The following is a 19291-nucleotide window of genomic DNA, read 5'->3' on the forward strand; positions in this document are numbered from 1 at the left end:
TGCGTAAATGTGACAAGTCAACTGGAATCTGAACAGATGTGTCTCGAGAGTTCGAGAAGATATTCAAAGAAATCAGAATACGTTGTAAATGTCATTATGTTAACATCAACATCACACTTCGGAACTGATAATATTGGAGTTCAAAAGATGTAGTCCAAGTCGCGAAATCGTTTAAAAAATATCATGGTACATGTTTTTAAAAGGTGTCAGAATTTATTTTTAATTGCAATCAAAAAAAAGTAGCGATTACTCAGATTTTGCCAACCATAATCGAAACCGGGCGACTTTTACTTTTATAATCTAATTATGTTTTCACGATTTATACAGGGTGGGCCAAAAGTATGGTAACACATGAAGCGTTCTTTTACATGAGCTTTTCGCGCGACTGCCACGTCATACGCACATTCTTCTATCAAACACTGATAGCTGAATAAATTTCCTTCAATTTGACTCAAAATTTGTAATGTTTCCCAATAAGGTGCGATCTTTATCACCTCGAAAATTTGGCGAACCCTTTCGAAAAAACGGTAATTTGGCACGCGGCACTTCCCACACAAACACACCTCCCACGCACGCCAATAATTTTCAGATGTATGATTTTTATGTTAAATTTAAAGTTAAAGAAGTGAAGAAGCGTTTTTGATTGTTTTTGTAGCATACAAAAATTTTCTGTGTCGACACTGGCGCCAGAACCTTTGAATTTTTCATGAATTCAACTTTGCGAAATTTACTCAGTTTTTTTGGTTTCGCAAGGCGTAACGACCCACAAAATCATTCGAGCTCAATTTTCTAAAAAAATTCTGGAAAGTCAGGTCAAAACGTCTCGAAAAATACTAAAATGAATTTTTCTGCATACTGCTACTCGCCGCTCACATCCATCTTTCTGGCGACTATGCCATTCAAGACTTAACCTACTGCCGCAGTCCATGACAGAAATACCGTGATAGAAATTATTTGGATTTTTGTTTTTAAAAAATCTCTAGACCAAGAGCATTCTTTGAACTATAAAAACTTGTAAGACACTTGATGGATTCCTTGAGAAAAATGTAGAAATCCCGCAGAATGCCGACTTGCGTGCCATAAAGGTCGTGATCTCAAAAGTTCTGAAGGCCTGCAGCGATGCGGATGGGAATATTTTGAAAATTCAAAACGTTCATCTGGTCAGTATTTTATGGAGAACAAACCTTGTACAAATTGATGTAATAACTCTCTCCACTAGTAAAGTTATAGAGCTGCAAACGTGTTACCATACTTTTGGCCCACCCTGTATTTAAATGTAGCAAGGATTGAACAGTGTTCTAGTGTTCTGAATTCCTCAGAAACGCTCCATAGGTTTCGTATATTTGGCAATTTACTAAGATATTGACTGCATTAAAAAAAAATACAAGAATGAATTTGTTTTGACACAAAATGCCGACTAAAATGCTACTACAGTTTTAATTAATAAACGGCTAGTTAGAAAAAATTGAGATTCAGTGTTATTTTCTCATTTTCATGATTTTCTGAAAATTGTTACATTGATATCTAAAATTTCAGTTTCAAAATGACCTATTTAAATGGGGTTAAAGAAAAAAGCGGTTGCAAGTCTGAACATTTTGACTGCAACAAGTGAAATAATGATGTTTTATATCAAATAAATTATAGTCCGTAAGAACACAAATTATGTTCCACCTCCACTTTTTTATTCCCAAATTATCATCATATATCACATTTGATCATGATTAAATTTTCGCGGAGCATAAAAATAATCTGATTGTAGTTCACCCACTTTCTTCCAAAAAAAAAGTAAACGTCAATATAAAAAACATAAAGGATCTTCTTAAAAATAAAAAAGAGATCAAGTTTCGGCGGGAGGACCGCCCACCTTCCGCCAAATGGAGGAAGTGAAAAGGAAGTATGGAGAAATGGATTGAGGATTCAGCATCAGGAGGCACAATTTGGCAACAAAATGATATGAATGGTAGTGGTTGAATATCATTTGTATAGAAATAGGAGAGTATCTTCTCTCTCTGTCTCTCTCTTCTTCATCTCTCCGCCTCCTCCATTTAAATCAAATTGATACAAAAGAGTGGCGACTCCTCCCTTTTGTTTTTAGGCTACTAATTACGGTAAGCGTTACGAAATTTCATTTCAAAACGCTTTTTGTTAATTTGAATTTGTTTTTACGACGATGTTAGGATAGAAATACGAAAATTGAGCATATTTACTAAATATGTGTGACCTTTTTGAACGGATATCAGGAAATAATTGACATGAGGATGTCTGGAATGGTTCCGTTACAGATTTTTTTTTCATATTTCAGGAAACTGTAGTAGTAATCTAGGTCTAAAAAAAAGTTCACAGTATCTTATTCCATCTTTTAATAGTGGAGTATCGTTAGTTTGTAAAAGCTCCAGTACTGCTAATACGGTCTAAAATTCTAGTGAAGCATTAAAAATGTTTTTGAACTTTTTATTAAACTTATATACTTATATAAAACTATTTACTGTCCAAAAGTGGTGAAAGCTCCCAATCAGTTTTCACTTATCACAATTTTGGAAGTCGACCAAAAACCTTTATTATTATTACTTGAACGTTCTAGGGAATCGAACTTGTATTAATGTTAGAAATTCCTCAAACGATCCATATTTTTAATAGAAAATTTAGCAGTTTACAAACTTCCTTAAAACTTTTGTTTTTTTTTATATTTCGGGATTTTAGAATATATGCAGTCTAGTGGAGAATGAAGACTCTCCATTTTCAGTAAATATTATCAATATTTGGTTTTAGGTTCACTTTATGTAGATTATTCGAGTTTTGTATATTTTATATAAAACTATTTCTAAAATTAATAAAAACATGGAAAAAGTAATTCTCAGTGATCATATTTGATCACTTTCGAGATGACAATTGTGAAAATTGAAAATGCTAGACGGGGACACCGTTTGTAATAAATATGCTCAAGGAGGAGTCACTAGTGAAGTGAACAATTTGCATTTTTTGAGCACTTGGAACGTATCCGATTACAGCTAACGTCGTGTGATTTCAGGAAATTGCATATTTCGAAAAAGAGGCGTGTCTATGAAATAAAGAGTGCGATACGGTATGAAGTGAGGCGTGGGAGGTTGAAGTTACATTTTATTGTGTCTCGATTTATGCTCGATTGAACATAAGAATGAGGAATATCTGAAAAATATGGAAAATGCATAAAAATAGAAGAAGGAGAAAACGTTCGTAGAATTTTCAAGAAAGTTTATAATAAGGTTACTTTTGGTAACACGGTCTAACGAATTTCCTTGTTTTTCAAGAAACTCAGCGAGTTTGTTGAATTTGAAATGTTATTAATATAAATAATAGTGATTCATATTGCATTTACGTCAAGCTATTCAGACTTTGAGATAATTTCAATATCATCTTCGAACACTCTAAAGGTACACTGATGTCCTGAGTAGGCCACGATAACAGGCTCAACAAGGTCCATCTTAAATTGGCAAGTTGTAAATTGCAACAAAAAAAAACAGAAATTCCAATTTCGGAAAGTTTCTTCAGAAACATCAAATCGCTGATCTTTCTCGTTTTCAATACCTACCTATACAGTGTGAGAAAGTTCTATAGGACCCCCCTCATTTTTGACGCTTCCCCTATTTTGAAAATTTTTTTTTGAAAAATTTTACCGTGGATTGATTTAAAATGTCAAAATATGTGGGCACAAAAATTTTCAGAGGTGTACCTCTAAAACTGGCTGAGTACCAAAAAATGTTGGAAAATAAAGTGTGCAACTTCTATAGGACCCCCTTATATTTTTGACGATTTCAATGAGAAAAAAGCGTTTTTGGAATGAATATCCCGTAAATGATTATGAAAATGAGAATAAACACAGTTTCAAGCAATTTCCTATTAAAATGAGACATGACACTGTTCTAACAACATTCGTACGTTTTTGGAAAAATCCGAAAAGTTTGAGCTCCGCTGCACCGCTGAAACCGTACATGGGCCTATTATTTCAGGCCATTTCTCCGTTGTACTAATCCGGTCCCGGTGAGCCCCTAACTTTGAAAATTGTTGAATAAACTTGCATGAACATCAAGCTAGCATCCACAAAAAAAAATTGGTCACGATTTTGTTATTGTAATGTTCTAAATATTTGGTTTTACCCTGAGTCTATGAAATTATGCATAATAACATCACTTTTAGAACGGAAAACTTGCCTTATTGACAATTTCATTCTGGGTCAGCTCAGAGGCTAGTAAATCCTTATTGCTGATGCCGGATACGGTCACAATGATTGTGAGAGTTTATTAAACAATTTTCAAGATTAGGGGTTCACCGGGACCGGATTAGTACTCACTGAAACGGAGAAATGGCCTGAAATAATAGGCCCATGGTTTCAGCGGTGCAGCGGGGCTCAAACTTTTCGGATTTTTCCAAAAACGTACGAATGTTGTTAGAACAGTGTCATGTCTCATTTTATAAAGTGTGGTTGTGATAGGGTAAGTGACACGTGGAAACTTCTGTTACATGACTGTTACAGGACAGTTGCGGGTCAACCCTCAAATGCCAATAGGAAATTGCTTGAAACTGTGTTTATTCTCATTTTCATAATCATTTACGGGATATTCATTCCAAAAACGCTTTTTTCTCAATGAAATCGTCAAAAATATAAGGGGGTCCTATAGAAGTTGCACACCTTATTTTCCAACATTTTTTGGTACGCAGCCAGTTTTAGAGGTACACCTCTGAAAATTTTTGTGCCCACATATTTTGACATTTTGAATCAATCCACGGTAAAATTTTTCAAAAAAAAATTTTCAAAATAGGTGAAGCGTCAAAAATGAAGGGGGTCCTATAGAACTTTCTCACACTGTATTTTTGCAAAGTGTGAAAATAAATGTAAATATGTACAAAACAATGGACTTTTCAAGTGAATGTAGTATATTCTTGAGAATGAAGCTTTGTTGAGAGGTGGGACCACTTGAAAACGTAAGCCCAATGATAAATTGAAAGTCTTATTTCAGAAGAAGTCAAGTGCTCCCACATATTACAATGTCTCCTGGAAACTAAGATGTGAGTCTCTAAAAAGATGACGTTTTTGAAGAACTTGTACAAACGTCATCTGGATAAAGGGGAAGTTGTTCAAGTGCCCATGCTGTGATGGTTGAATAGTGTATAGAAGAAGAGCTACACTTTATTGTAATTGCTACAAAACAAGAATAATTTGGAAACTAGTAGGAAATAAATACGTGTGAAAAAAGAAGCGGCAAGCGGCGATCAAATGGTCTTTGAGAGTTACCAGCGGGGTTTCGAGGAAACAATAATTTTGCGTAGAATTTTGGGAATTAATCGGGAATCAAAAAAGGGCATGACCTTGGCAATGATAATACTAACAATATAGAAGGTGGATGGATGTGAAAACGAAATCAAAAGAGAATAAAACAACAATCAAAACCATAGTTTGTACATTTGGCTCGAGTTTTTGGTAGAAAGTTGTGTGTTGGCATAAAGATCAGTCGCATTTCACAACGGACTTACGTCCTCCGAATCCAGTGAGCATGTTCACAACCTGAAATAAATTGTGATAGTCCATAAATTATTGGTTCCACTAATAAAAAATGAGCGTCTGTTGATTCGAAAATATTAAATTTTGAAAACGTCAACAGGACATCTTTGACGTCATAGTACTTTTTTTTTGAAAAATGTTCCCTTACAAGCGAAAAAGAGCATTAAAGTTGACCCAATTAACATTTACCGCCTACGTCAATAATTAATTTGGCCGACGTGCCCTATATACTATTTTAGAGAACAAATAATCTGATTTAAATTTGGAAATAGCATCGAGAGCCATTGGAATATTTTTTATTGACTTTTAAATTTAAAATGGCACTTTTTCTGCAACATTTCTGAAATATAACTTACATTGGCAATTGACTGATAAACATGACTCGTCTCATATGGTCCAGTTCCATAGAATGAGAATTGATCAGGTTTTGCATATTTTCTCTTGATTCTTTTGCGGAGGGTCATTTTTGGATTAAAAATGAAGTCGGCCATCATACCAACCCAACTGTCATGAGTCTGCCAATCCTGGTAGTATTCAGGAGCAATCTCGCGGACCTGGAAATGGAAAAAAATGACGATTGGAAGTAATCAGAGTTGGGATTTTTTGGTATTTTGACAGAAATTTGGTTTTTTGACACCAAGTATACACTTTCATATTTTGCAAATATTGTTTCTAGCAAAATGTGGTTTTGAAAGATTTTTTTGAATCAAAAATCCTTTTTATTTGTTTTGTTTCACAAATTTCAATTTTTTGGCTTTTGGTCCAAAATCAAAACTCACATTAATATTTGGTACGAAGTATGCGCTGGTGGAAAAATTTTCAAAAATTATTCATATTGTTCTTAAATTAGTAACTCTCATTATTTGGTTAAAAATGCACTAGTATTCCAAGTTTCTCAATTACTCCAAAACTTTTTCTGCCTATTTACCAAAAGTTTGGAAAGATCATTCTTTCAAAATGAATGGTTTTTATGCTAAATTCTTCCAAAAAATATTTTTAGATCAGTTAGACATGTTCAATCGTTGGCTACAAAGTTCAGTGATGACCTCATCTAATTTTTGATATTTGATAATCATCAAAACGTCGTCGAAACTCAATATTAGCATCAAATTACAAATTTCCGCCCTTTCAAGCACTTCAATACGTATATCCGGCCGACCCTTCTTTGCATAAATGCCGTTTGTGAGGGTGCGAAATGGTCGAAAATAGATGAAACAGACCTTTGGAAGATTTGATCCAGTTATGTAAGGGAAATCGTGATGTTCGACGTGATATCCGACATTGAAAACTACCATATTGATTGGACCGTAATAACTGAAAATATAATTTAGCTTTTTTTTGGAAAAAGAGTGTGAGGCATCAACATACCTGTAAGTTTCCTGATCCTTCTTGAAAACGTAGTGTTCGGAAACAAAGTGACCAGCACATGGATGCAATCCCATTCCAAGAACAAGTCCTCCGAACAAAAAGAAAAATGATTTTGCTCCGAATTGTGTGTAGATAAATGTACTGAATAAAAGTTGAATTGCAACATTAATCAACTCCAAATCAGTCATTGATTTTGGATAAAGCATGAATGGACGGATTCCATAGAAAAGTGGTTGAAGACTCATCCAAATCATTTTTCCGAGCCATGTCCGGAAGACTTTGGCTTCGAATTCGGTTGGCACATCGGTATCAATGACATCTTCTCCTAGGTTACGATGATGTTCCAAATGATATTTTTTGAATGAAATTGACATTGGAATACACATTGGAAGATTTGCAATAAATCCAAAGATACGATTCTGTAAAAATTCAATTTTTTGGAAATTTAGGGAAACAATTATTGATGTTTTTAATTCTATAGGTTAATACAATTTTTGAAAAAAATTCGAGCAATTTTTTAATTTTCAAAATAATAATTGTATGTATTTATGCATTTTTTTTAAATGTATGTCAATGAATCTTTAATTTAAAAAAAACATTCTCAATTCAATTTTTGAAGAAATTCGGATTATTTCAACATAAATTACGCTTATTCCAAATATTATAATCAAGGCTTTCGGTTTATGGAAAAGGTTTCGGTTTTCGACTTTCCGAAAAAAAAAATATTAAAATTTCGGTCATTTTTATCCCTTTTTAGAAGAAATTTATATGTTTTTATTTCTCATCAACATAATCAAAATTTGATTTTAAATACTGAATTTTATGGTTAATTTTCTGATTTTCTAAAAATCGTCGAGTTACTCAAAAAAACGAGGAAATTTGATACCCTTGATTATGATAGAGAAAAACTTACAGCTAGTGGTCTATTAGTACCAAAAGCCTGATTGTGGCTAATTTCATGAACTGCAAGCGTGAGTGAATGATTGATAGTTCCAGATACGAAATAAGCTTGGAACAAAATCAAAAGCCAATCCGAATCTGAAAATAAAATATTTAAATATTCCTTTTTAAATTCGAACCAACCTCGAAGTAAATATGCAAAAACTATCTGTGCTATAACCATACATACTACAACTGGACGGAATGCCTTATCTTGACCAAAAAGCTCCTTTATTTGTGGATACTTTGCCAAAATTTCTTTGCGTCTTGAAGCATGAGGCTCTTCCGTGTAAGCCCAAGAGAAATCTTCCTCTTTGGCAGGTGCTTGACCCATGTCTGAAATTAAAACTCTTGTTAGAAAAAACAATTTGAAACTGGAAAATGAAGTAAAAAACGTGTTTTTTTCCTAAAGAGCAATTAAAAGAGAAAGAAGCGCGAAATGTGAATCAGTTGTGATAGCGTCAATCACTCAGAGGTTATCAGAAACATATTGAAAACTATACAATGAGAACAAGGAAAATGAAGAGAAGAAGAGAATAAGAAAAAAGTATAATGACTGCGGAAAAGAGATGGAATAATAAGAAAGACATGCGTTGGAAAAAAAGTGAAAAAATAACCAGAATGCAATCTCAAGGATAAAGAAAATAGTAGATGACACGAATTCGTGAATAGCTTATTTTCTTGGATCACATTTAAATGCTTCACCTATTTTTCCTGATGAAAATTGTTTTGCATTCTCAATATATTATTAGATTATACAAGCTTAATACGGAAAGCAAGACTACCTTTCAATGGGCACTTGTTGAGTAATTACAATCTAAACTATGCTGAAAATTAATCAGTGAGTCCTAACAAAAATCAGGCGCGTCTGAAGTTTTTTTTGACGACAAAAATGCCATTTTCCGGTTGATAAGAGAAGAGCACACAATTTCAGTTATTTCTCACGTAAGTCGAAGTAATAATCGGGGTGCATTGACCATTAATTCGAAGACAGAAGCTACTTCATAAAATGTTTTAATTTATTTTTCAAACAACGAAAAACCAAATAGAAAAATATGAAAAAGAAACAAAGAAAAATCTACAACTAATTTAAAACAATCCTACAAAGAAATTCTTTAAAGAGCCACTGCAACGACTGGAGCAACGTCATCTGTATCTTCTGTCTTCTTTTCGTCCTTCTTCTTCTTTTTGTTCTTTCTCTTTTCAATCTGCAAAAAATGGAATTTTGAACGTTTTCGCACAAATGTCGGCATGGTAACTCGAAACAGAAAAAATAATTTTTCTTGAAGAATTTAAAAATTAATGAGATACTACGAAGAAATAATGAAATTTAAGCGATATTATTAAGCGTCGTCAAAAACCATTTAAAAATTACCTTTTCAATTTCTTCTTCTGTTGGAATTGGAATCCATGGTTTTACATCGATAGCGTAATTTTCTTCTCCTGGAATTGTCATCAAAAGTGCTCGATTGACAAATGAACCAAGTGCAGGATTACGATGAGCACATGCGGCTGCAATTACAGTTGCGATATTGGCTTCAATATGTTCATTTGGCATTGATAACCGTCCAACAACGCAATCACTGAGCCCCCAAATGGGATATACAGGATCTCCTTTGATATTAAGTTTCACTCCGTTCTTGAATTTTTCGATAAGCTCTGGAAGATTTTCTCCGAGACCTCCATTAGCTCTTGTTGGGAATCTCATTTTAAGAATTCCACGTAGTGGAAGAATCGATGATCCCATATCTGAATGAGATACACAGAAATCATAATCGTCCGTCCTGAACTGTCCCTTGATGATTTTTTTGATGGTATCTTGTCCAAGAGCCATTTCAGCTCCAGATTCTACAGCCAGTTCTTGAAGTTTCACATCATTAGCGAATGCTAAAATGGTTCTTTTTTCGTTATGATTGAATGGATGAGGGACTGGGACAATTTCATCACTTCCTGTGACCATTTTCGTCTGCCTCTCAGTTGTCATGTTAAGTTCAAGGCGAAGACGGATTGGAGCATTTGGATTATTGTAGATTGATGGGCTTTGAAGTTCACGATGCATGTCAAGAGCTTCGGAGACTGTGTAGTATTGCGTTTTGAAGTGAGATCTGAAACATTTTAGAATAAAAAATAGAAATCACAAAACAGGTCTGATACTTTATGAAAACATCCAATGTTGGCTTTTCAGGGAGATTAGCTTCATCGTCAATGTTGAGTCTGCCTGGAAATTGTTGAGATGGTGATAGAAGATTTTTCATTCGCCGAATATTGATTTTTTCCATGAATGAGTATTGTTTTCTGGCTGCCTCTTTTTCTTCCCTTTTCATTCGTCTTTCTAGTTTTTGTTGGCGAGTGATTGTCTGCTTCAACGCTCTTTTACGCCCTTAAAATAAGTTTTTTTTAAAACTACATTTATTTTAAAAAAAAACGAACCTCTAATCTGAATAACATCCGCTGACGCTGGTCGTAGAATGTTACTCCCAGTAGAAGATACCGTCTGTCGAACAAACGATAACATCCTGAAAAGAACAAATGAAAAGTTTAAATAACAAGGAAGCACATTTATAAGGTTATTTTAAAGTTATTTTATCTGTTAAAACAGTGACGAACTATAAATAGGTAGATTAAAGCTGGATTGATTTATTAAATTGTATAAAATGTTGAAAAGAATAGATACATCTATTTTAGAAATAAATAAAAGGGAATGTAGACTTTCGCGAATAAAATGGATCTCAGTATACATGAACCATTCCGTAGAAGAATACCCAGAGCAGAACGAAAGTGAGAAGACCATTTCCGTGCGACCAAGTGAATGAGTTTCTTTCCGGAAAGTAGCTCAACCAGTTTCCTTGTGATTTCACGTTCCATATAACGGCCTGGATTCCAACAGAAATGAAATAGAGAATGAAGCCTTGAAAACCGGTAAGTCCGAGAATTCCTGTAAAAGAAGGATTTTTTAAATGATTTTTTTTGAAAATTACCTGCTGCCATACCGGCGGCGCACGACTGACACGTTCTTCCAAACTCGAGAGCTTCGACGTTGTTGGTTATCGCTGCCGTGCTGAAGAAATATATACATGATTATTGAATTCATGATTTTTACTTCGACTCACTTGTAACACTCATCGTTCTTCTTTTCTGCTTTTGACGATTTATCGGACATTTGAAAATCTGAAATTACAAATAACACTAATAATCAAAAAAGAACATGTTCTAGAACAACATAAAATTATTTAAAATTGAATAAAACTGGATTGCAAAGGGAATTTAAGAATTAAATAGAATAAATTAATAAATTTGTCTCTGAGAAATCTGTGCATTCTGACGTGACAGTGTATCAGTCCTGGGGAGCGCACTTGCAATATTCTTTTTTTAGCTAATTTTTTTTCTTTAAAAATATTGCATTTGCCTCGCTTTTATACTGAATCGCTTTTATAAATATATTTTTCTGCTTAAAATATTATTTTTATAAATTTCAGACATGCTTCGAAGTATACAACATGTCGAAGCCCTCAGCAGTCGTCAAATTTCGACAACATCGATGCTTCTCAAGAACAGAGCGGGTAAAACCAAGGTTTGTTGATCTTTCAATTATTTTCCCATTTATATTTTGCAATTTCCGTCTACATCAAATAGAACACAACTTCTTACATACGAAATGGCTCAAAAACCACATCATATTGGCGTGCGAAAATCGTGGCTCACATGGCATTCACAGAATCTCGAAGGTTTGTTCCAAAACTGAATTACGATTTAACAATTTTTAAAATTTGTTTTTAGAATTCCGTCAATCTCAACCACTGGTTGTTGCACAAGATGAAGTTGTTCGTCGGTTCATTCGAGGATTTTTCCCACAAAATTTAGTCGTTAGTGGAAATGAGGTAATAACTTATCAAAAAAATTTTAAAATTCAGTATAGTATCTATTTCTCTTATCCAAGTTTGCAAAACTTCACATTTTTCCAGATTGTAATCAAACGACGAGGAAACGTACTGATCGTTGCCGGATTCCTTCAATATTCGCGTCGACTCGATATTCGAAGAATCTACTGGATGTTCGGGTTTGCAGAAGAATTTCTTTCCATTCTTCTGAAACAACCAGTGAAGCTAGAAATGGCATTTGTGGAATCCGAAGAAGATGTAGCATACAACTATATCTAAAACTTTCATCTTTGTTATAGAACCGAAATACCGTAGTTTTATTTTACTTCTTTAATTGTTTCTGTTGTGTTCCAAAAAACAAAATAAATCTGAATTTTGGCATTTGGATTCTGGATTTTGGTCCCTGAAAAATATACGAGAGTCAACGATAAGACTTCATAAAATTATCAATCAGCGCATTGGTTTGACAAAAATCAATAAATATTTGTGCTCACTTCGCACACTGATAAGCAAACCCCATAGTCTTTCATACAAACTATTGCGCCCTTTCAATCGTCCTTTTTAACTATACGTGAATCACAGTTAACTATGCGTCGCTCATATAATCACTGATTATTATTCGTATCTTATTCCACTTGTGGTGTGACTTATCTGCAAAACCTAACAACATTTTAATCACTAAAACAAAAATTTCGTCATTCCATGCCTTCGTCTTCTCCATCGATGGACGAGTCTCGAAGGTCTGCTGTTCCACCAAAAGAGCCTGCTGGCAGAATTTGCACAGTTAGTTTTGATATTATTTAGAATATAATCACTTTATTGAAGAGCCTCTTGACGCTGGTTTAAAAGTTGAAAAAACCATCAGAAAGTTGTAATTTTATTTTGGAAACGGCGTGAGATTTTTCGATTTTTGCTTAAAAAATACGGTATCCGGTCTCGCCAAGACAAGTCTTTAAGGAGTACTGTAATTTCAAACTTTAGAAGAACATGCATATTTAACGTGAAAAACTAAAATAAAACACATAAATGTTTTTAAAAAAGTATTAATAGCTATGAATTATCAATGAAAATTCCACAGCTTGAAATTACAGTAATCTTCAAATGCACACAGCTTTTTGTACTGAACAAAGATTGTCGTGCCGAGACCTGGTACCGTATTTTTGACCTAAAAATCAAAAAGAAAATTCCGTTTGGATACATATCGTCTTTTCCAAAACGTAAGATGAGTTCCATAGTGGATTACTACAAATCTGGTGGTATTTTTGTAAAAATATAATAGAAAAACGTTTTTTCATTTATACTTCTAAACCAACAATTGTAATTAATTTTAGGTTTGCTCCGACCGTGCAAATGGATACAATTTTGGTGTACTCACTTGCGAATCTTGTAAGGCGTTTTTCAGGCGAAATGCTTCAAAGCATAAGGTTTTAAAAAAAAAAGCATACTCAAGTTGTTAAAAATTTTGTGTTAAGGAAATTAAATGTCCTTTCTCTGATTCTTGTCAAATCACATCAGCATCTCGCAAGTTTTGCCAAGCTTGTCGATTGAATAAATGTTTTGCTGTTGGAATGAACAGTGAATGGTTAAATGATTTGAAACCGAAGAGTTCAATTGTTTCTGGAAAATTCAAAAGAAAGAAGCCTGATATGAAGAATAACTTGAAAGTGGAAGTAGATGATACTGAAGAAGATTTGGAAAATGATGATGAAGAACAAATTAGTGTCCCCAAAGCATTACTTGAAAAGCTTATCAATAAAGCTAATGAGTAAGTTTCAATGAAATTATCCGGAAATAATAAACTACTGTTTCAACAAATTTACTATAATATAACGGGAAAATAACAAAAAAACGCCTTTACCCCAGAATGCAAAAACAGTAGCCGCGCACGTATGTAGGCATGAAGAAGTGCCTACCATGGCAGCCTTAGCACGTTCTCACATTTATTCAATTGAATCTATTTAATTAAAGTGGTCTCTCGATAACCTGTGATATGTACCGTATGAGAAAGTACAATTATCTAATCAGTAGATCACACAAGACCACAAAACTACGTCACTCTAGTAACAGACAATCGTACATTGAACTTTCAGAAAATCAAAAGACAGATGTACATGCAAATGCCAGTGTGGATTCTATCCAATTACTCAAAGACTCACCGCATACGAACCAAAGGATACAACAGCTGTGGTTAGTAGAGTTTAAAATACAAGAAAATCAATTATTTTATATTCAGAACAGTCCACAAGATATATCATTCTCCCATCATCTTCATCATTCGGATTCGTTTTATTCTTCATCTACTTCAACTCTTTCTCCAATGTCGGTTATCAGTTGTGCTCCATCTTCACATGATTCCAGTGGTTACAATACTTCTCAACTTGTTACTCAATCTCCAACCAACTACACAGTTTCTCCGGCGTCTATACCGAGCTCAATAACTGGTATGTTTTTAGGAGCAGCTCGTGAAGCTGAACGCTAGAACCTCACTGTCAAAAATGTTTGACAACAAGCCAGACATAACTCATCTAGAAGGCTATCACTACGAATTCAAAGTAGGCAGAAGAGTTACGTCCGCCTTCCGAGCCGACAAGAAAACACTTTTATTAATACGTACTGAAGTAAAGAATATACGTCTAAAATTTAGAACTGTCTCCACAAATGCCATCGCAATATCCTCCAATGTTATCACCATTTCAATTTGGTGTTATGGCCCAAATGGCTGCGCCAGCCAACTTTTTGAATTTTCCTCCAATGCCTGAAAGAACATGGACTCCAATTCAAGCAGTGTCCACAGTTCCAGTAACTGAAACTCTACCTCCAAATTTGCTAGAACAAATTCATTCAAGTACTGTTTCATGTCATCCATAAGTTTGAATTTTGCAACTTTTCAGAGATTGACAAATACATTGGAGTTTTGAATGAAGACGAGATAACTCTTTTAGAAGAACTTCATGTACAAAATGAGCCATTAAATGCTCCACTAATTCAATGGCACAATCCGAAAAGCATTGATGGAGTTTTTAGAATAATAGAAGAAGCTCTACGAAGGATTGTTAACATGGCATGCCAATTAAGTCTATTCCGAGAGCTTCACGTGGACGATAGGAAAAATCTCTTGAAAAGTGGATTTGGGGAGTTGTTGATTGTGCGGGGTCTTATGGCCTATGACAAGAGTGATAACAGCTGGAATCATTCATTTGGAGTACGAGGAAAAATGGAGGTAAAGGTGGAAGTTCTTAAGAATCCAAAACTTGAAGAACATTACAAAGCACACATGAACTTGCTTTCAACGTTTGGAGAAGATGTGAGGAATAATGAACATTTGATGCTCATTTTCAATGCAGCTGTTATATTTCATCCTCGTGAGCCAGTTTTTCAAAATTGATTCGTTTTAAAGTTATTAATTCAGATGTCTCCAACTTACGTGATAGTAAACGAGTGCACTCAACACAAGCAAAATATTTCCAGATGCTCTTGAAGTAAGTACTGTACGAGAAAAGCACGTATTGTATAACTTTTTGATTATAACATTTTTAATATTGTCCTACTTTCAGACTTCTTACATTTGAATATGGTAAATCACGTGCTGACATTGCATACAGTAATCTTCTGAATCAAGTCGTCGAGCTTCATCGTGTGAATAGGACCTTACTTCGTGTGTTTTATGGACTAGATATTGCTCAATTGGATCCTCTGATACGAGAATTATGTTCTTTTGAATAACCATTTATTAACCATGAATTATTGCACATATTGCACACTTATTAACATGAGAAAGTTTTTGAGAAAATTGCACAAAAGTCAAGGGCAGAAAGATGGAGAAAATATTACAAACAAATACACGTAGATCTGGATCGAAATCAAAATAAAAATTAATATAAAGGTATTAATTAATTACTCCTCTTTCAACCACTTTTGGCACTTGGCAACATAAGCATGAGAACGAGCACATGTTAGTGCTGGATAATAGTTCTCAATAAAGTAACAGTGCTCTTTTGCGAACTCTTCAACGGTATCAAACAAGAATTGACGTGCGAAGCTACGAAGGTTCAAGCATTGATGCTTTGTCACAACAGCTCTCTTTTTGTTTTTCTTGACACGTTGAGCACGTGTAACTGGAGCTTCAGTGGTGGTGGTGGTTGTTACATCTTCTTCTTCATCTTCAACTAACTCTTCTGCTTCAATAACATCATCTTCCTCTTCCTGTTCCACGGCAGCTGTCACAACTTCTTCCTCTTCTTCTTCTGGTGTAGTTGTTGGAGCTTCAGTAGTAGTTGTTGTGGTTGTAGTCTTCATTTTTGAGAGACGAATTCTCTTCATAACTCTCTTTCTAACCTCCTTATTCAAAAGTTCTTCTTCCTGCTCTTTTGTCAACATCTGAACCTTGCTGCTTCTCTGTTCGATAGCATCATTCATTGGAGTATCATTTTGAACTTCTTGTTGGGTTGTTTCCTGTCTTTTTGGGCTCTCTTGAACCTCATCAACTCCATCGAATTGCTCAGCAAACTCTTCGGATGGTGGGGAAACACTTGGAGCCACTTGGGTCTTCCATTGCTCGTCATAAAGATCTGGGAACTTGCGGATCTCTTTCTTTTCTTTCTTTGATGTTTTGTGACTCTTTCTCATCTTTCTCTTCTTCTTTGGTGGTTCAGTCGTTGCTTCTTCTTCCTCCTCAACTGGTTTCTCTTCAACCTTTTCATTCTGAAATGATAAAAATGAGGATTTTTAAACTAAAAAGATATTCCCAAATGAGTTATTAGTTGAATTTGCAGCTAACGTGCTGACAGCAATTGAGTGCAAATTAAAAAGGCCCCCAAAATTAACTTATCCGAAGGCATCTAAAAGTGCATAAAACAAAAAGTTACTTCTTCAACTTTGACGACACGTGGTTTGCGAATCTTTCTTTTACGATTGATGCTGTACACACGAATGCTTCCCTGAGACAAGTGTTAGATTAGCAAATGTGATTGATTAGAATGAACAGAGTATACCAAGAAGAGAGAGAGAATAAATAAGACTTACCTCTTTTTGAAGAATATTGACTGGTTCCTGTTCCTCCTGTGCTTGAATATCGATTGGATCACTCATCTGAACAGTTTTTGCTCCAAATTGACGAGAATGCATGTCTTTTCCCTTTTTTTCAAGATAATGAATCTTTCGTCTTGGAAGGGACTTGCGTTTTGGTTTAATTGTCTCTTGCTCAACTTCTTCAATTGTCGTGACTTCTGGTTCTTCGGTAGTGGTTGGAGTGGTAGTGGTTGTTGGATCAGTGAACAAGTTGATCTGAAAATAATGGAATTGAAACTATACTTTGTAGTTTTTGTGTGGGTTTTTTTTTCAAATTTTTACTTTCATTTTTCAGTTTCTTGGATGCATTTATGGAGCCACTTCAGCACTTCTACAAAATAAGACAGTGGGACTTGTTCCCCGATATTTGTCAATAAATTTAATGATAAAGTATAGACAATTATTTACTTTATTGAAAAATAACTACCATTTTATTTGAATAAATTGGAAAAATAATCAAAAATCGTATGAGTTCAAAATTGCTGGTGAAAATTGCCGAACAATTTTTCGGTAATGTTCCCCCAGATAATTTCAACTTTCAGATAATTTTTGAGCACTTTCTCAGTCCAAATCAGTCCCAAATCAAACAAAACGCATTTTCAGATAAAGTAAATATTTCTCTATATTACAACTTCGAAATTTAATGTAAAATAACGGAGAACATGCACACTGTTGCTGCGCAGTCCTGGTCATTCGTGCTTTGAAGTGATACTGATAAAACGTTTTCCAAATATGTAGTAAAACAAAAGTATTGAAATTCATGAAAAATATTAACTTACCATTGGAGGGAATGTTGGGGCCAAGAATTCAGTAGCCTCAGACCGGGATTTCTAAAAAAAATTGGTAACGCGATAATTCAATTATACAAAGCCCGACGAACCACTTGTTTAATCTCTACTCTCTTTGTCGAAACTTCAGGTAACTGTTGAAGCAAGGTGTTTGGAAGAATTTTGACTGATCCGTTCGCTTCTTTCAAAACAACAACCTGTTCGTAGACACTAAAAGACAAAACATTTTTGACAAGCAGTGTGCTTTCAATACTCACGTCTTTCCGTCTCTGGTTACCGGACGATACATGATTTCAGTGACTGGTTGAGCGGCAGTTGTTGGTCTGAAATATGACAAACGGTCACTCACAAACCCTTGTTTCTTAGCTTCTTCTTTGACCAACGCCACCCGACATTTTCACTTCCCCCTTTTTAAACCGGTTTAGCTGGTTAGTGAGTGTCAAACGTCAAGAACATGAAAAAGATGAAGTCAAAATGACATTTAGCTGTCTTACATGTGAAGAGCGGGCATTTGAAGTGGTACTGGTGGCAATGGAACAAGAGGTGGCAAGGTGATCATTGGTTCCTGTTGTGGAGTCTGTTGCGGCTTCTGAGCAGCTTGAGCAGCCTGTGCTTCTCTGATTGCATTTCCAGTAGCTGATATAAGTCTGGAATGGATGGTTATTGTAGTTAGTTACTAGTAGAGTTCAATGCAAATTTCCAAACAAGACTACTTTCAATTCGTTTTGAGTTTTTACAGGAAACGGTTTGTTCCCAAAATATATATTTGAAGAGCTAAAATAATAAGAAAAATATATACATTTAAAAATGGTTTTCAAATCAGTATAATTAGTTAAAATTGCAGTGCAGGAAAACTCCGACACCTCTATAAATGCTTGCAAAAAAGTTCAACTATGTTTAAAGAAAATGTATTTTTTCAGCATTTTGTTTTTCTAACACTTCTAGTTTTTCAGTTATCTATCTATTTTTGCCAGCACTTATTATTGATCTTGCAAAAAAACATGCAATTAAAATATTTTGAATGCAAAGCCATACAGTTAAGGTTACCTTCAACTTGAAAGTTTACCTTGAGATGGAGAAGATATCCTCATTATCATCAGCTTTTGCTGCAACAGATGGACGTTCAATTTCTTCTTTTCTTTCTTCTTTTTTAACGTCATCTACCTGTAATGCTTGTTTTGTTTCAACAATTTTAGTTAGCATGCTTTGAAAGTGAAAGCAATAACTTTTTTGAATGACAGATTGCGAAGAACTTTCACACCCAATTGGATATGTTCCCGGATGTACTTTGCCTTGTCTGTCAATGTTTACTTACCGTCTTGAAGCTGAACGACTCGTCATCTTCTTTCTTCTTTTCAACTCTTTCGGTCTCTTCTTTCTTTTTCTCTGATACTTCAGCGTTTTTCTGAATCTTCTGATCTTTCTCGCTAACAAATCCTGCATCTCTTGCAAGTTGAGACATAATATCAGAAGGAAGTTTCAAAAGGGAATCATAAACATCTTCGCGAGCCTTGACAACTTTCTCTGGTTGAGGAGTGGATACGTCTGGCGTAGAACTTGTGGATGTTTGATTCTGATTCTTCATCATCTCTGGAACTTCTTTGATTGCATCAATTGTATCTCGTACAAGTGCTCGAATGTCAATTGAATGATCTTGAGCATTAGTAATTGCCAGAAGAGCTGGCAATAATACAAAGAGATGTCTCATCTGAAAC

The 19291-nt window shown here is 34.7% G+C and overlaps 6 protein-coding genes and 2 non-coding genes across 11 annotated transcripts; 4 read left to right on the plus strand and 4 right to left on the minus strand.

Annotated features, from left to right (window-relative positions):
• Positions 1-1813: 1813 nt before the first annotated feature.
• F33D4.11 lies at positions 1814-2036 on the plus strand. Its single transcript, NR_056229.1, has one exon. It is a non-coding gene; the product is annotated as an Unclassified non-coding RNA F33D4.11 (non-coding RNA).
• Positions 2037-5147: 3111 nt separating this feature from the next.
• On the minus strand, positions 5148-8179 carry F33D4.4 (Putative sphingolipid delta(4)-desaturase). Its single transcript, NM_068855.5, has 6 exons — positions 7988-8179; positions 7818-7942; positions 6905-7323; positions 6757-6850; positions 5893-6090; positions 5148-5539 (listed from the first exon to the last, which is right to left on the minus strand). Exons 1-6 carry the CDS (start codon positions 8175-8177, stop codon positions 5483-5485), a joined length of 1083 nt encoding a protein of 360 aa, NP_501256.1. The 5' UTR covers positions 8178-8179; the 3' UTR covers positions 5148-5482.
• Positions 8180-8849: 670 nt separating this feature from the next.
• mrpl-1 (39S ribosomal protein L1, mitochondrial) lies at positions 8850-10359 on the minus strand. Its single transcript, NM_068856.6, has 4 exons — positions 10274-10359; positions 9998-10223; positions 9219-9948; positions 8850-9051 (listed from the first exon to the last, which is right to left on the minus strand). Exons 1-4 carry the CDS (start codon positions 10356-10358, stop codon positions 8959-8961), a joined length of 1134 nt encoding a protein of 377 aa, NP_501257.1. The 5' UTR covers position 10359; the 3' UTR covers positions 8850-8958.
• A 107-nt stretch (positions 10360-10466) lies between these two features.
• Positions 10467-11011, minus strand: emc-6 (ER membrane protein complex subunit 6). The gene is made up of 3 exons (NM_068857.7): positions 10954-11011; positions 10822-10901; positions 10467-10778 (listed from the first exon to the last, which is right to left on the minus strand). The coding sequence occupies exons 1-3, from the start codon at positions 11001-11003 to the stop codon at positions 10573-10575; spliced, it is 336 nt and encodes a 111-aa protein (NP_501258.1). The 5' UTR covers positions 11004-11011; the 3' UTR covers positions 10467-10572.
• Positions 11012-11319: 308 nt separating this feature from the next.
• mrps-24 (Small ribosomal subunit protein uS3m) lies at positions 11320-12103 on the plus strand. The gene is made up of 4 exons (NM_001028005.6): positions 11320-11414; positions 11463-11568; positions 11621-11721; positions 11806-12103. Exons 1-4 carry the CDS (start codon positions 11322-11324, stop codon positions 11998-12000), a joined length of 495 nt encoding a protein of 164 aa, NP_001023176.1. The 5' UTR covers positions 11320-11321; the 3' UTR covers positions 12001-12103.
• A 159-nt stretch (positions 12104-12262) lies between these two features.
• nhr-8 (Nuclear hormone receptor family member nhr-8) lies at positions 12263-15485 on the plus strand. Of its 2 annotated transcripts, none has more exons than NM_001027998.6 (9): positions 12263-12504; positions 13053-13145; positions 13194-13486; positions 13812-13905; positions 13955-14162; positions 14366-14566; positions 14613-15083; positions 15131-15200; positions 15276-15485. In NM_001027998.6, exons 1-9 carry the CDS (start codon positions 12424-12426, stop codon positions 15442-15444), a joined length of 1680 nt encoding a protein of 559 aa, NP_001023169.1. In that variant the 5' UTR covers positions 12263-12423; the 3' UTR covers positions 15445-15485. The 2 variants fall into 2 exon arrangements, with proteins under 2 accessions (NP_001023169.1, NP_741445.1); NM_171382.6 differs by having other exon boundaries at positions 12419-12504; positions 13812-13908; positions 15276-15473.
• 21ur-14273 lies at positions 14616-14636 on the plus strand. Its single transcript, NR_056230.1, has one exon.
• Positions 15439-19291, minus strand: F33D4.6 (the record flags this gene model as incomplete). Of its 3 annotated transcripts, NM_001307241.3 has the most annotated exons (9): positions 15439-16422; positions 16587-16658; positions 16744-17004; positions 17568-17618; positions 17669-17786; positions 17834-17899; positions 18071-18223; positions 18643-18740; positions 18892-19291. In NM_001307241.3, the coding sequence occupies 9 exons, from the start codon at positions 19282-19284 to the stop codon at positions 15616-15618; spliced, it is 2019 nt and encodes a 672-aa protein (NP_001294170.1). The 3 variants fall into 3 exon arrangements, with proteins under 3 accessions (NP_001294170.1, NP_501260.2, NP_501261.2); NM_068859.6 differs by lacking the exon at positions 16587-16658; NM_068860.2 differs by lacking the exons at positions 15439-16422; positions 16587-16658 and having other exon boundaries at positions 16693-17004; positions 18892-19284.

The sequence above is a fragment of the Caenorhabditis elegans genome, chromosome IV (assembly GCF_000002985.6).
Source record: "Caenorhabditis elegans chromosome IV".
NCBI lineage: Eukaryota > Metazoa > Nematoda > Chromadorea > Rhabditida > Rhabditidae > Caenorhabditis > Caenorhabditis elegans.

Coding starts and splice junctions, on each gene's coding strand:
- emc-6 (NM_068857.7), bottom strand. CDS start 11,003: ATGTCCGATAAATCGTCAAAAGCAGAAAAGAAGAACGATGAGTGTTAC. Junction 10,902..10,953: donor AAGAACGATGAGTGTTACAA/GTGAGTCGAAGT, acceptor ATATTTCTTCAG/CACGGCAGCGATAACCAACA. Junction 10,779..10,821: donor CGCCGCCGGTATGGCAGCAG/GTAATTTTCAAA, acceptor CTTCTTTTACAG/GAATTCTCGGACTTACCGGT.
- nhr-8 (NM_171382.6), top strand. CDS start 12,424: ATGCCTTCGTCTTCTCCATCGATGGACGAGTCTCGAAGGTCTGCTGTT. Junction 13,146..13,193: donor GAAATGCTTCAAAGCATAAG/GTTTTAAAAAAA, acceptor TTTTGTGTTAAG/GAAATTAAATGTCCTTTCTC. Junction 13,909..13,954: donor CAAAGGATACAACAGCTGTG/GTTAGTAGAGTT, acceptor TTTTATATTCAG/AACAGTCCACAAGATATATC.
- mrps-24 (NM_001028005.6), top strand. CDS start 11,322: ATGCTTCGAAGTATACAACATGTCGAAGCCCTCAGCAGTCGTCAAATT. Junction 11,415..11,462: donor ACAGAGCGGGTAAAACCAAG/GTTTGTTGATCT, acceptor TTGCAATTTCCG/TCTACATCAAATAGAACACA. Junction 11,722..11,805: donor TAGTCGTTAGTGGAAATGAG/GTAATAACTTAT, acceptor ACATTTTTCCAG/ATTGTAATCAAACGACGAGG.
- mrpl-1 (NM_068856.6), bottom strand. CDS start 10,358: ATGTTATCGTTTGTTCGACAGACGGTATCTTCTACTGGGAGTAACATT. Junction 9,949..9,997: donor ACATTGGATGTTTTCATAAA/GTATCAGACCTG, acceptor AAAATGTTTCAG/ATCTCACTTCAAAACGCAAT. Junction 9,052..9,218: donor CAGAAGAAGAAATTGAAAAG/GTAATTTTTAAA, acceptor CATTTTTTGCAG/ATTGAAAAGAGAAAGAACAA.
- F33D4.4 (NM_068855.5), bottom strand. CDS start 8,177: ATGGGTCAAGCACCTGCCAAAGAGGAAGATTTCTCTTGGGCTTACACG. Junction 6,851..6,904: donor AAGGATCAGGAAACTTACAG/GTATGTTGATGC, acceptor TTATATTTTCAG/TTATTACGGTCCAATCAATA. Junction 6,091..6,756: donor CTGGATCAAATCTTCCAAAG/GTCTGTTTCATC, acceptor TTCCATTTCCAG/GTCCGCGAGATTGCTCCTGA.